Source organism: Vanellus vanellus, assembly GCF_965231255.1.
Source record: "Vanellus vanellus genome assembly, chromosome: 3".
Taxonomy (NCBI): Eukaryota; Metazoa; Chordata; class Aves; order Charadriiformes; family Charadriidae; genus Vanellus; species Vanellus vanellus.
Window position 1 is genome coordinate 42749020 of NC_138907.1, and position 15312 is coordinate 42764331.

Sequence of the window (15312 nt, forward strand, 5' to 3'; positions counted from 1 at the left end):
ATGGGTGAAGCATAAATGAATCCCTCTTTCTGTAAGTGTTAGTAAGTTATCGGGAATCAGATTTCATTCTGCATGATGATGCTGTGACTGCTGGTCAGATGCCACGGTGGTCTTTTAACAACGCAAGACGAGACAGACCTGTGCTGCAACGTTTATGTTTTCCATTGCTGAAAGCCAAATTACAGGCAATTGGAACAAATGACCTCTTTTTAGAGGATGAATATGAATCTGTGTATGTTGTGGTGGTGTAACATCTTTTCCATTGTGCAAATATTCATTCTTACTCATTCTGCGTACTTTCTGGATTCATTCTGAATTAATAATTTAGATCAAAGATCCCTCGTTTTTTTAGGCAGATCTCACTGTTTCTGTCTTTCTTCTCTTTGTCTTTTTCTTCCTCTCCTCTTCCACCTCCCCCTTACTCCCTACGCGTCCAATGCGGCCTTTTTATCAGTCTTTTTCTTTTTCTCATCCCTGATGTTGTCCTGCAGCAGTATTGTCCTCTCTCGCACCAGCTCCTGTAACTGGTGGCTTTGTCATATAGTTCAGTCCTTTCCAGGGCTCATCTTTTAAAATCAGGATGCTTCAGTGGTTGTAGACTGATATTAATAGGTTATGTGAGGAAATTTTTAGTCTAACAGCAGAAATTGCTGTGCAGTTATTTTAGGGGTATGTACTGGAGTTGCAAGGTTGGTAAAGAAATATGGTAAAGAGACTAAATGCTGCAACAAAAGAATGACTCTAAATAATGCTGTTCTCTTCCTACAACATTGTGTTCTTTGTCAGCCAAATAATGACAATACTGAGCAAGAGACTTCAGGCACTGATACTGGACAGCGATTCACTGCAAACAGAAGAGCACATATAAACTTGACTGTTATGTATTATGGTTTTGTTCATTCAAGTGAATTGAATTCATCCTGTTTGTGTCCAGTTCTGGACTCCTAACTACAAGAGAGACATGCACACATTGGAGGGCCACGAAGATGATTAAGGGCCTGGAGCATCTCTGCTATGAGAAAAGATGCTGTTCAGTCCGGAGAAGAGAAGGGTCAGGGGGAATCTCATCTATGTGTATAAATACCTGGTGGGAAGGTGCAAAGCAGAGGGAGCCAGGCTCTTTTCAGTGGTGCCCAGTTACAGGACAAGAGGCAGTGGGCATAAACTGGAACACAGTAGGTTCCCTCTTAACATTGGGAAACATTTTTTTTACTGTGCATGTGACCAAGCACTGGCACAGAGAAGTTGTGGAGTCTTCCTCTTTGGAGATATTCAAAAGCCATCCGGACATGGTCCTGCACAACTGGCTCTGGGTGGCCCTGCTTGAGCATGGGGGTTGGATAAGATGACCTGCAGAGGTCCCTTCCAACCTCAACCATTCTGTGATTCTGTGATCCTTTGTTATTTTCCTAGTATCGAGAAACTTTTAAGGAAATCTCTATCCTTTACTGTAGTTCTGATAAAGCTAGTGAGGAAGACATCATGCACTTGGAATCAGCCATTTTAACATCATGTAATCTGAAACTGTTCTGAAGAGGAAGAGCAGGCTGCACCATCAGGATAAAAATCATAGCTGTTTTCAGCTTCAAAACAAGTGAGTGAACATTATGGTAGCTACCTGCTAATGCTGATGTTGAGTAGTAGAACTGCAGCTACAAATGTGACATCTAATAGCCATTTGTTAAGGAAAGTAAAGGGGTTTTTTTGGTTGCATCATTATATTACATAGAAAAAGACAGTGCTTTCACAATGCCAGGACCTTGACTGAGAGTCAAGTGGTTATCTGCAGGAGATAGGGTGAATCTGAACAAGAAAACTAAACTGCTGAAAAGATGTTATTTAATTTCTTAAATGTATCTTTCTTTTCTTCTTCAAACAGTGGAAGCTCTACATTTGGGAACACTGATGGCAGCACATGGCTATTTCTTTCCAATCTCAGACCATGTTCTGACACTAAAGGATGATGGCACCTTTTATCGATTCCAGGTAAGTGTTTTCAATATATTCTTGACTTGCACAAATGGAGGCTTATGTTAAAGGTCTTACACAAAAGTTCACAGAAAATTATAACCATACTTTGTCTCTTATGTAACGTGGTGGCAATTCCCCTTAAAGTAAAAAATGGTAGAAGGATTTTATTTAGAAATTAAGTCAGTATAGTGTTAAGATGATAGTGACCATTCTGATCCCTTGACAATGTGATAATGCTAAGTGTGGAAATATCTCTCATGAAATCAATTAATCTAGTATTTTGGAAATACAGTAAAGGAAATGAAATTATCTTATTGACTCTTATTCCCAGCATAGTCTTAATTTGGAAAGGGGGAAGTATTTTACTTATTAAGCTGATAGCAGAAATCTGAGAAAAAACGGAGGGTAATATTTATTTTGTCTTATGCGAGGATTTCCTTATTGGTAATGGAGTAGTATTGAAGTAATGTGTATTCTTCAAACAAATGCAGACACATTTCTACATTGATCTGTCAGTCCCATTGCATGCAACAATCATGCAGGTGCTTCAGAACAAGCTGGAAGTATGTATATGTATGTATATGTATACCTATACCCACACGTATATTATTCAGGTACCTGCATAGTTGTATTTTATTACAGTAGATTTCAAACTAAGGGCTTGAGGAGCAGGAGTGTTGCTTTTCTAATAACGAATAGTGGGCTAGAAGTTTGCCGAGCAATACCACCTATGACTTGAAGCAAATATGACTGTACAGTGTCTGAGTATTTATTCTAGAGAAGGAATTAACTTGCCCTGTGGCACCTTTGACAGTGGTGTTTATGTTCTGTAGTGCTCTTCCTATTAGGTGGTCTTTCTGGTAGGTATCACCAGCAACTGCTCCAGGATCTTCCCTTGATATTTGTTGCTTTGAAAAAATATGATGATTATCCCTATAAAATTGATGATATGAATACCATAGTTTGGTATTGCTGCTCTGTTAGTTCTAATTGTGTTAAAAACTCACAGAAAAATAATATCTGGTAGAACAAAATCTATTGTCTTCATGATATTTAAGTCTAAGCTTTGTCTTAAACATTGTTTAAATAAGAAGCCATCAAGAATAAAATAAAACTGAGATTGTGGTCTTTAAAATGCAGAAGAAAACTGTGATTCATTGGAGACCAATCATAGTCTCAAACATTGTATTAGATTAATTGCTGTACAATACTTAAATCAATGTTTTGGTTTGAGTACTGTAGACCCCCATAAGGGAAGAGAAACATTCATAGTATTTGGTCTAACCCAAAATCTTAGAGTGAATATATTTAACTATGTACAGCACTGTCTGGCAAGAAAGAGATTATATATTGCATAGATGCATACAATATTTTCATATTTTCATATGTACATCCTGTGGGTCATACAGTGCAAAACAACTGTCCTTCAGCAGGACAGTGTTACATGTGTATATGGATAATACATAGAGCAGTCACTGCAAGCCTCTTCCCCCGGATCCACAGTACCTTTGATCCTGGAGAGAGGATTTGAAGGAAACGGTTCCCTTCACATGATGCTTCATCCTCCTCAGTGTTCAGTGGAAAGAGAGAGGGATAGCACATGGGTGAAGGGGCTTATTGCTCAGGGAAAGGCACCGATGTGGCTATGAGGTAAGAGAAGAGTGGAAAGAAGTCATAGAGTCGTTGAAGCTCCAGTTCTTGGCTTGTCTCTGCATAAGCAGCAGCCAGAAGGACAAAATATCTGAGGACTCCATTTTGCAGAGAATAGGACTCATTTGTAGGAGCGCTGGTCATCGAATTCTGCACAGCTGCTGGCCTGCTGCTATCTCAAACGTGGGAAAGGAGCACCTCTGCTAGCATAATAATTCAACTGGAGAAAAGTATAGATCAGAATTAGCTGCACAGTGAACAATTAAGAATACTGCAGCTGCCCTGCCATGGGCTTTCCTCAGAGAGGTCTAGGGGCTGCGTGTTTGTACATGAAGCTTCAGCGAGGGTTAGAATGTAAAATGATAGAATTTGATTTACATAAGTTAAGGATTTGGCACCTATTTGACATATATGTATAAAATCAGGTAAATCAGATAATTTTGTCAAGTGTTGCTCAGTATATATCTTCAGTATTTTGGTTGTTTGCTGCTCTGTGATGCCTTCTGCATTGCTATTCCTTTCCTAACGATGTTAGAACAATGCAATTTTAGCTGTTAATGTAGAGGGTGAGAAAAAATTCATAGTGGTGTCATACTGTTAACTGGAGTTGTACCAGCAGAATTTATGCCATTACAGTTCTACATTCCTCACCAAAATAAGGCAAATATAAAATCTGTTACTGAAGCTGTTAAATTGGAAGATGAAGACAGCATACTCAAGGGGAGGAAAGTTTGACTGCAAGAGTGTGAATTTTGCACTAGAATAGTTGCTCAGGTGCTTTGGAAATAGGACCCCCCGAGTATTGGACAGAATTCACAAATTTTTGGATGTTTTAATAGAAAGAGAAAACTGTGCACCTGCCAGCACTGAAAAGTTCAGAAGCCATTCCTGCAGAGAAATCTGTCTGCAAAACAAAGACCTGACCTACAAAAAACAGACTAGCAACAATAATGTTCTCCGTGCACTTCATTCTTTGTTTTCCAAAGGGTGACGCATTCCCTCCTGACAGTAAAATTACTTCCAGTTTGCTTTAAACAACCTTCTGTTGTATAGAAATAGCTAAAAGCAGTGGAGATTGTGCTTCATTTGTGCAAATGCCCTTCTAGAGGCAAAATTATACTTTTTCAGTTATTGCTCTTTCCATCAGGAGGGCTGCAAGATTGTAGTTGTATCTGCTTTTTTAAATAACGTGGCCTTAGAAATAAAAAAAAAAAATCATTCCGGATCGTTCTTTGACCTACTACGATGTAATTAGGTTAGTTTCTGTGATAACAATTTATTTCAAAGGGGGTGGATCTTAAAATTAATTGCCTTACCCAGAGAGAGAAAATTTCTTATTAGTCTCAACAAACCAAAGCAGAAAATTCAGGGCTCGTTACTTTCTGAACCGTCCTGAACAGTTGCATTGCCTTTTCATAGTAATTTGAGCCTGGGACCAAACAAGGAGCTGAATACCTGCTAACCACCCTGCTCTACCTGGGAGCAAATAGGTATGAGGGGCCCAAATTAGAAAAGCAAGGTGCACCTTAGAAGGCAGATATTCCTGGAGCTGGGCATTACTCACTGAGACCTTTCATCTGTGTTCACATACGTGATAATACGCCTGTCCTACTGAGGAACGCCCAACTCGCCCTCTCAGCTGCTAAACTTCTTTAATAGCCTTCCAGGGAAAGATATGTTGATTTCTTCTACAAGTTGCACATACATACTAAATGTCTCAATGTTCATAGTTAAAAATAATGTTTCCTGTTATCTTTTGTCTTTAAACATATGCCTAGGATACTTGAGGCTAGTGATAATCCCACTCCCGTTCTTTGATGAGATTAATTCGTGATTTAATTTTCAGAGATGAAGTTTAGGTTCTGCTGTTGTTTTGTAACTTTTAAGATGGAAGGCATAAATAGCTGAGAAAAAGTGAAAATGGGAAGAGTGTCTTGTGAAAGCATGAGTCTGGTGAAGATAGTAACAAAACTCATGGATTTTGCCAAGATGAAGATTTCACCTGTGATGTCTTCTCCTGTTCTACCACTGGGAACGATTTCTCGACAAACCCGTGTAACAGTATCACAGTATCACACAGTATGCTAGGGATTGGAAGGGACCTCAAAAGATCATCTAGTCCAATCCCCCTGTCGGAGCAGGAACACCTAGATGAGGTTGCACAGGAAGGTGTCCAGGCGAGTTTTGAATGTCTCCAGAGAAGGAGACTCCACAACCTCCCTGGGCAGCCTGTTCCAGTGCTCTGTCACCCTCACTGAGAAGAAGTTTCTTCTCAAATTTAAGTGGAACCTCTTGTGTTCCAGCTTGAATCCATTACCCCTTGTCCTATCACTGGTCGCCACTGAGAAGAGCCTGGCTCCATCCTCATGACATTCCCCCTTTATATATTTATAAACGCTAATAAGATCACCCCTCAGTCTCCTCTTCTCCAAACTAAAGAGACCCAGCTCCCTCAGTCTTTCCTCATAAGGGAGATGCTCCACTCCCTTAATCATCTTAGTTGCCCTACGCTGGACTCTCTCCAGCAGCTCTCTGTCCTTCTTGAACTGAGGGGCCCAGAACTGGACACAATATTCCAGATGCGGTCTCACCAGGGCAGAGTAGAGGGGAAGGAGGACCTCTCTCGATCTGCTAACCACCCCCCTTCTAATACAGCCCAGGATGCCATTGGCCTTCTTGGCCACAAGGGCACAGTGCTGGCTCATGGTCATCCTGCTGTCCACCAGGACCCCCAGGTCCCTTTCCTCTACACTGCTCTCTAACAGGTAGCTCCCCATCCTATACTGGAACCTGGGGTTGTTTCTGCCCAGATGTAGGACCCTACACTTTCCCTTGTTGTATTTCATTAAGTTATTCCCTGCCCAAATCTCCAGCCTGTCCAAGTCTCTCTGGATGGCAGCACAGCCCTCTGGCGTGTCAGCCACTCCTCCTAGCTTAGTGTCATCAGCAAACTTGCTGATAGTACACTCAATTCCCTCATCTAAATCATTAATGAATATATTGAATAATATGGGCCCCAGTACCGACCCTTGAGGCACTCCGCTGGTTACCGGCCTCCAACTGGACTCTGCCCCATTGACTACGACTCTCTGGCTTCTCTCCTTCAGCCAGTTCGCAGTCCACCTAATTATCCGGTCATCCAGTCCACACTTCCTCAGTTTAGCCATGAGGATGCTGTGGGAGACCGTGTCAAATGCTTTACTGAAGTCAAGGTAGACCACATCCACCGCTCTGCCATCATCCATCCACCTCGTTATTTCCTCATAAAAGGCTATGAGGTTGGTCAAGCATGACTTCCCCTTGGAAAAGCCATGCTGACTGCCCCTAATAACCCTCTTATCCTTGATATGCCTTGAGAGGGCACCAAGGATCAGCTGCTCCATCAGTTTCCCAGGGATGGAGGTGAGGCTGACCGGTCTATAGTTACCCGGGTCCTCCTTCTTGCCCTTTTTGAAGACTGGAGTGACATTTGCTTTCCTCCAGTCCTCAGGCACCTCGCCCGTTTCCCAAGACTTGGTAAAGATGGTGGAGAGTGGTCCAGCAATGACTTCAGACAGCTCCTTCAGCACCCGCGGGTGCATCCCATCTGGACCCATTGATTTATGGATGTCCAGGTTGCTTAACTGGTCTCTGACCCACTCCTCATCGACTAAGGCAAACCCATCCATTGTCTTGACTTCATTTTCACCTGGGGTCTCAGCAGAACAGGACTCCTCAGGACAGCCCCCGACAGAGTAGACAGAGACAAAGAAGGCATTCAATAGTTCTGCCTTCTCTGTATCTTCTGTCACCAGGGCACCCACCCCATTCAGTAGTGGGCCTACATTGCCTCTGGTGTTAAACCTCTCTGCCCTCATTTTCCCATGCCTAAATTGGGGATAAAAATATATAGCAATCACCATAAGGATCTTAGAATATCTTTGCTGCAAAACAGTGTAGAGCATGAAGTGTTGTGGATCTTTGTGTCTCAGGTGGAATTACATTGCTTCCCGCATCTCTCTGAGTCAGTCCGGCTCAACTGGCTACCGCTTGGCTCAGTCCTGGGGCAGCCTCTGGCCATTCTGAATAATGAGGCACTGAACATCTCAGCTCTCCAGCCACTGTCCACAGTCTTTGCTGGATCATCTACCATGCCTCGAGGGAAGGATTTTATTGGAAACCAGATTGTAGCAGTAAAAAAGAAGCGGGTTATCTTATCCGGCATTTGGCAGATTTTCTTTGGCAATTGCACGTGGAAGGAGTAATTCATTGTCTCTTCAGCTCATGCTCAGCATATACAAGTTCTGTTTAGGTTTCAAACAGGGAAAAATAATTTCAAATCCTTGTGTCTTTCTGACTGCCCTGTCAGTGCCTTTTGTTCTTTTTTTAACTCCCTACTCAGACACACTTTCCCCCACTGCTTTCTGTGCTTATCCCCTTTCCAGGTTAGAAAAGAGGAGTCACAAAGCCAAAATCTTTATTGTTTCCATCTTCCTCGACCTCTTTTTTAATAATTCTGAGCTAGCCGTGGAGCACTACTTGCTGACATCCTTCCTCTATGAGCTTGACAGTGCTAGACCAGCAATCTTACCCTTTTCCTTTACTGGGAGATCATTTGCGTCAACTGCCATCAATGTAAAACTGAATGCCTGTGAATTCTGCTGTCCATCACACAAGGTATTTGAGATTGTATGTATCTTTTTTTTAGCAAAGACTTGATTTCTGCTGTTTATAAAGACTCCAGTTGCCAGTGAAAAGAATAGCAGTACCATGCAAAGGAAGGGGTTTATGAGTGATTTGAATATTCCTCCCCCATCCCAGCAATTCGATTTTAAAACATTTCTTGGAGTGGAGCAGCTTCAGAAACAACAGTTCTTTTCTTATTACAATCAACAAGGGGTAGCTGAAAGATGCTTAATGATTTCCCTCCTCAGTAATACAGTTTAATGCATAGAAATTAATCATGTTTTATAAAAGCTGATGAGCAACACTGATTTTTACAATTGGCTGTTTCATTAGCTCAGATATTATTATTGATTAATTTTACAGTAGGGCCAAAGCGGATCTATTTGTTTTATCACAGAATTGTTCATGATGCACAGCAGCGGCTGCTGCCAATTTGTCTAGCGTGGGATATGTGCTATGTTATGCTTCATGTGACTTTATTAACAGAAGGATTATGGATTTCTGTGGTTAGGTTTTCCTAATGATATTAGTGACCAATGCGAGAGAAACAGTATGCGTTTGTGTGTGCAAAACCGGTTTTCCGTCAATGGCATAAAGATCCTTGTAACAGCCTCTTTTGTTCTGAATGCTTAAATGGCTCTGCGATCGCATGTGCTGTGCTAGGTAAGCCGTATTTCTCTAGCTGCTGACTTGTACTGGCTGCTTATTCAAATTACAGATACAATTAAACAGGGTACCTCAAAAGTGTACTGATAAAGCCTGGCAGCACTATTTCTGCCTGGGCTGATAAACAGTACTTGACTTTCCCCAAATCGTTCTACCACCCACCTTCCTTCCGGCTATAAGTGGGATGTCATGGCAAAATGACAAATGTACCCTGTTTAATACTTGTTCATGATGAAATGTTTCACATTTCCTTCTGAGGAAAAGTGAAGTTCTTAAGTATGATAATTCCTTCAGGATTTCTACATTTCGCAAAAAAACCACCTTGATATTTCATAATCTTTTCTTTGAAAATTGTAGCATTGAGGTACAACATGTTATACCATGTCCCTAACTCTTCTGGGGAAAATCTTCACTTATGTAGGGTTTCTAGATGATGAAACAAGGCACATAGATTGTGTAATGTTTGTCCTATAGGAATACATGATATTGTAAGGGATGTTATAATTCTTCTACAGCGTAATGGGATATGTGAGTTGTAAGAAATAGTTAGACCAAGCTTTGTTTGCATAGTCCAGGTATAGAGAAGGTCATTTACATGGACAGAACCTCCTTGCATTCTTGTGGGAGTTTTTTAATAGATCAGATGAGAGCAGGCAGCTTTCGCCTTTGCACACCCTTCCTGTTCTCATTCCTGACCTTATTGCCTGGGACCGAGGATCTTCTTATTGGATTCTTCTTACTTCCTAATCTTTCCTTGTTGAACAAGGCAAATGTCCTTCCCCCAGCCTTCGTGGCTAACCTCTCTAGCAAATTCTTCTAAGGGATTATTAAATATTTGGACTGTGAAATTGTGTGGAGACTTTCGGAACAGAAGTGGAAAGATGTAAACTCTGTACATACATTATAGCGACATGTTATGTGATTAAACTATTTGAGGTCTGTAACGTCTAAGGGACAAAGTAAACTTCAGACTCCGTTAGTAGGAAAATCAGGTTTTCGAAGTCAAAGGTTCCAGGGATTTTTGTCTGGGACCTTGTGAAAGCTCAATGTTAACTTGCCCGATTGCGGAGGTTGGGACAATCAATGTCTGCGCAGGTAGGAGCCTGTGGAGGCGCTGGGGCTGAGGACTGCAGCCGGGAGCGATGGGGATGCACTCAGGGCATGCCCCTGAAGAACAGAGTTAGGCAAGGTGCACTGCAGGGCCAGCCTGAACAGGGGGCCTTGATTCACATTTCCCCAAATCCTTAATGTATCATTCAAATAACTGATTTGTACTATTGTGGGAGCCTCGTAATGAGGTTTCTCCCTAGGTCTTTCCTCAGCCATGAGTGATGTTGCTTGAGATTTACTTTTATTGCTATAATTTATCAAGGGGTATTCCAATTTATCCAATGTACATGACACATGGCAAGGTAGTTTAAGACCAGAACTTTATGACTGTTAATACCAAGTAATTAGGCAAGAAAATTTGGAATACACCTTTGGGAAAATGTCAGTCATTTTAACTACACGCAAGTTTATTGTTGATGGATTTTTTTCCATACAATCACAGCATTGCAAAAATCCTTTAATCAGAAACAGATTTTTTATCATGTTTCATTTTCAATGTCTAGGGATTTTTTTAAAGGTCTTTCTTGATTTTTTGGACTTTCTTTCTGTTTATGTCTTAATTCTGTCCTTTACCACTGGTTTTTGTGCCTGATTTTAGGAGAATTTTCCTTGTCTCTGCACCCACCAATGCCATTTCCTGCTTCAAAAGTGAACAATACTTATCTACTCTTTGAATACAACTTTATCAGCTTTTGAGCACATCTCTTGTGATGATACTATACTTCTTTACTTGCTGGTAAGAAAGTAACGTTGGACTTTGCCTTGGTCAAAATGCATAGCATCTACTGTGTATTTCTCATCTGGTAGGGCCTTTACACTGTCAGTGACCTAGTAAGTTTTTGAAAAATCCAAATTTTAGTAAGATTTAGCTTTTAAGGATTGAGAAATGGATAGTGTATTACAATTGCTCAATCTAGACACTAGACCTAGAAAGATTAGAATACAGAAAATTTCAGCTTTTCCCTTTTCTGAAAAAGGTAGATCTTCCCCTTGCGGTAGTCTTCTGTGGCTCCTCTGTGATTTTTTTTTAATTACTGTCCGTGTCTCAAAGGTTACTTGAATGAATATTTTTTCCATGTATAACTTGTCCTTCAGGTAACTTGCACCTCTTTAAGCGTCATGCAGATAATCCAATAATTGTGATAACTCTTGCCAGTTAGATACTAGATATTACAGAGAGTTAGAGAAAGAAGTACCAGAGCGAATAGTTCATCATAATATTTACACGTGCATATATCTCACAGTGCTGAGGAACCAGGAGCCATTCTTTAGTTTGGTGAGGCTTTTTTGTTTTCTACAAATAAACACAGTTTGCCCACGTGAAAACACAATAATTCCTTATGCGTCCTGTGCTGAATTTCACCAGGCCTCTAACCTGAACTGTCTGACCTCATATAAATATTTCTCTTCCTGTTTTTTTTTTTCCTGCTATACTTTGCCCGGCAGTCTTATCTTCATGGCAAAATTAATTTTGGGCATGTTCGCAGAGCTGATTGCAGGCAGACTTGAACTTTGTTCCCAGTGGGAGCCAGCTGGCTGGGGGCCAGCTCTGGCCACCTTGCGGCGCTTGAGCTGATGAGCCGTACTTCTCAGCAGGTCCCGGTAAAAGCATGGGAGCAGCACGCAGGCTGGGTCACAGCTTGCAGTTCAGAGGCAGCTTGTGCCTGCCCAGTTCAGAGCATCGGCAAGGAGAGCTCACGCCCGTGCGTCATTGCCTGGGCAGGAAGACCTTTATCTGAACACAGTCTCCCTCCTTCTGGGCACTCAAACAGGGAAGGCATTTAATAATCTTCTGTACTTATCTGTACTAACCGTTATTTGAACCCCATTCTCATATCATAATGTTTGCCTTTTGCTGGGGTTTCTTTTTGCCTTACCTTATAACACGTTATTGAAACCTTTTATTATGACTTATCTTGTGCTTTGCTAATTAAAACTCGTGTTCTGTTTTAATTTTCCTGCTTTTATCTCCAGAGGGATGGTGGCGCAGGGAGGCTTAGACTCATCCTTAGTAGCATACACATTAATTTGTGCTTTTCCCATGATCTCTTTTTCATGTTTTGGTGATTGGAGATTGGCGGTGTGGTTGCACTGGCCTGTCAATACGCTTTCTCTCTAAAGGGACTTAGATGTTTGGTATGGTCTCTTTTAATAACTGCCGTCTCCTCTCCATCTCTTTGTCCCTCCGTTTACTTTCCTCCACCTGGCCTCTGAGCCTGCTGGCCCTCATGCTGCTGTGCTCGTCTTTGCAGAATACCAGACTCATCCTGCAGTGGCTTTCACTCCAAGTACTACACACCTGCAAAGTCTTGGTCAGGTATTCTCTAATGGAACAAAATGTATTCTATTTGTTCCCTCAAAAGTTTCGTTCAGTCTCAGAAAGGAAAAAGTGTCCTCGGTGCATTTTCACACTTCTCAGCATTGGTCTGAAGTCAGTCCCTGTGTTAGAAGCGGGTCCTGCCATCGGGACGCACCTTTTAGTCCTTCAGAAAAGCCTTGGCCAGCTCTGCCTCCTAGTGAGCTGAAGTGACATTTCACAACATTAAAGATTCTGCCCCCTTTGCCCTATTCTGTTTAGCGCCCATGCTCCCTCCACCACTCATGTGCAAGTCCCAATAGAAGTTGAATGAGTTATTTTAGCTAAATACTGAAAAAAGTAATATCAGATTTATCCTTGATTGATATAATCTCTCTGAGAGCCTCTCAGAACTATTTCTTCCATTATTCTTGCTGACCGAGGGTAGCTTTTCGTTTATGTATGAAACAACAGAGTCCTTCTCTTACATCATAAACATATAGTATCTCCTCGTAGCCTGATGTGAAATGAACGCCAAAAGCAATTTTGTGATTTGCCCGAAACCTCATGGGATTGGCTCAAAATCAGAAGACGTAACTGCTACTCCGCCCTAAACAAAATCTGAACCCCAGCCAGTTGCAGCTCAGGAGCTGCCTGGGCGAATGTGGTTTCTATGTATTTGGTAACCCTCGCTGCATCCTTTTTCCAGAAGTTCAGCTTAAACCTCTAAACAGAGATTAAAGTTACTGTTAGCAGGAAAATGATGTAGTTGTTCTTTTCTTCTTGGGCCTCTCCTGAGATACGCTTCATGCCTCTAAGGAAGAACTATTCACCCCCCCCAAGGGCAACAATGCTGTATTTAAATGATGGTGACTATGCTTTATATGATTGACATTGTTAAATTACTTTTATAGCTTCTTGCTTCTCCAGGATTTGCTGAGTGCTGCCATTCATTGCTTATGGGTTCCTCATCTTTCCATTTATGCTTATACTGGTCAGTGATTTCCGTGGCACTGGAAAGGAATAGTTGATAGGAGAAAGACTTATTGCTGCTCCATTACAGAGCACAACACAGTTTACGAGAAACTCGTCTCAGCCTTTAAAGTTAGCTTGTGATAGTTTCTTTTTTACCCTTTAACTCATCGCTATTGCTTGATAAATAGCAAGTTCTATATTGCTCCTATTAAAGTTGATGGGTCATTGGTACAATACAGAGAGATACACAGAGATTTTTCACAATATGTATTTAAGCTGGCAGTAGGTGTGAATCTGTCACCCTTCAGCCCTGTTGGTTTCCAGATTAACATTAGAACAATTTTGAGGGAAGTGGGCAACAAGAGAAGTTTTCATTTTTGCAGCTGGAAGGTCTTTGAGAAAAACTAGGAAGAAGCAGATAGCAAAGCAGAAGTTTTTCCTAAGGAAGCACATGTGTTTTGAAATACCACTCAGACCAGTCCACATATTTAATGAGATTAATTCAACTGCTTAAATAATATATAATTCTCTCTATGTGTGTGTATGTATATCTATATGAATGTGTTACGTATAAAATACTATAATCCTTTGCATTTTAACAAAAAGTTACCATTTAAAAAATTAAGTTATTTGTATGAAAAATACCTATGTGGTCTTATATTCTTCATTTGGCAGAAGTGAATTATTTTAACAATACATTCACACAGTTTTAATAAGCATAGTATTGAACTAGTTATTGGTACTTGCATTTGCTTTCCATAGAAAAAAAATCACATTTTAAATCAAAATTGGTAAATTATTAGAAAATAAATAGACTTCCACAAAGGAAAACAACTTTGATAACTTTGTGAAAACAGGTTGTGTTTAGTGGCATTTTTAAACAAATAACTCCCAGGAAAGAATATTGAATATTAATATATACTAATGAAAACTCTCCAGAATCAAGAACTGAGTGTACCCCAAAGTACCTTTTGTCTTTTCACCTTCTAAAACTGATTCTTCAGAACACATGAGAGGTATGCTGCTAGGGAAGATGAAAAAGACAGCCTCACTACCTAACCTTGTGGGTTTTGTTCCCTTAACTTTAAGAATAAAAAGAACACTTTGTTCTTCTTTTTCAATGCCATTCTGACACTAGTGCAATAAACAAGAGTACAAAAGCAATTTTCTGTTTTGATTCCTATTTCAAAATTGTCAAGTTAACAATATAATAGATCTAGCAAATATGTAAATTGACTCTAAAAACCAGTATCAATCCAAGGAGTGTATAATGCTTGCATTGTCTAACTTGAGTTCCCGACTTTTTTGTTTTGCCTATAGACACCCTATTTTTGGCCATCAAATTGTTGGGAGCCGGAAAACACAGACTATGGTCAGTATAGAAATCTTTCCTATTTCTTTCGGGAATTATGTATTATATGAATGAACTCATCATTGCAGTGTGTCTTGTTTAATCATCCCACTGTTAAAAACATAATTATATGTCATGTAATTCCTGTGCAAGAATTGCTGATATTGAAATGAAAGTGTTGTTACCTTTTTCAAAGTTTATTAGAAATTTATAAAAATCAGATTTGGAGTTGATCTTAGGAAAAAAAAAAGCCTCAAAACTCATCCAAATCGACCTTGCCATTTGCATCTCCTCTTTGCTTCAGGAAGTGTGATTATTTGCAATGACAACAGTCTCAGTGAAGCAGAGGACACTTTATTGATGGTTATGCGATAATTGTTCTCAATTCAGACCCAAAGATGTGCCTAGTTTAGATATCTTATTTCTGATATACGTTTTATAGAAAATGATTTATTATGGAAACTAATGTGGTTCTAATATGAACTATATTAGAAAATATCTTGTTTGCCTGTTTCTTGGGGTTTTATTCATAAATTACACGTTACAATTACTGACGCATGCTTAGACAGGAAAATCTGAAGATAATATTTAGTAAAGTATTACAAAAAACCTCATTAATTATGATAAC

The 15312-nt window shown here is 40.4% G+C and overlaps 1 protein-coding gene across 13 annotated transcripts in view; it reads left to right on the forward strand.

Annotated features, from left to right (window-relative positions):
- RGS7 (regulator of G protein signaling 7) overlaps positions 1-15312 on the forward strand; it is a gene marked incomplete at both ends in the record, with an annotated part of 263661 nt that overhangs the window by 174383 nt on the left and 73966 nt on the right. For 10 of the 13 annotated variants that reach the window (XM_082481529.1, XM_082481530.1, XM_082481532.1 and 7 more), the window contains 2 exons: positions 1880-1986; positions 14654-14705. The exons of the other annotated variants lie outside the window; for them this stretch is intronic. In XM_082481529.1, the coding sequence (XP_082337655.1) occupies positions 1880-1986; positions 14654-14705 (159 nt within the window). The remainder of the gene's footprint in view (positions 1-1879; positions 1987-14653; positions 14706-15312) is intronic. 13 annotated transcript variants of the gene reach the window in all.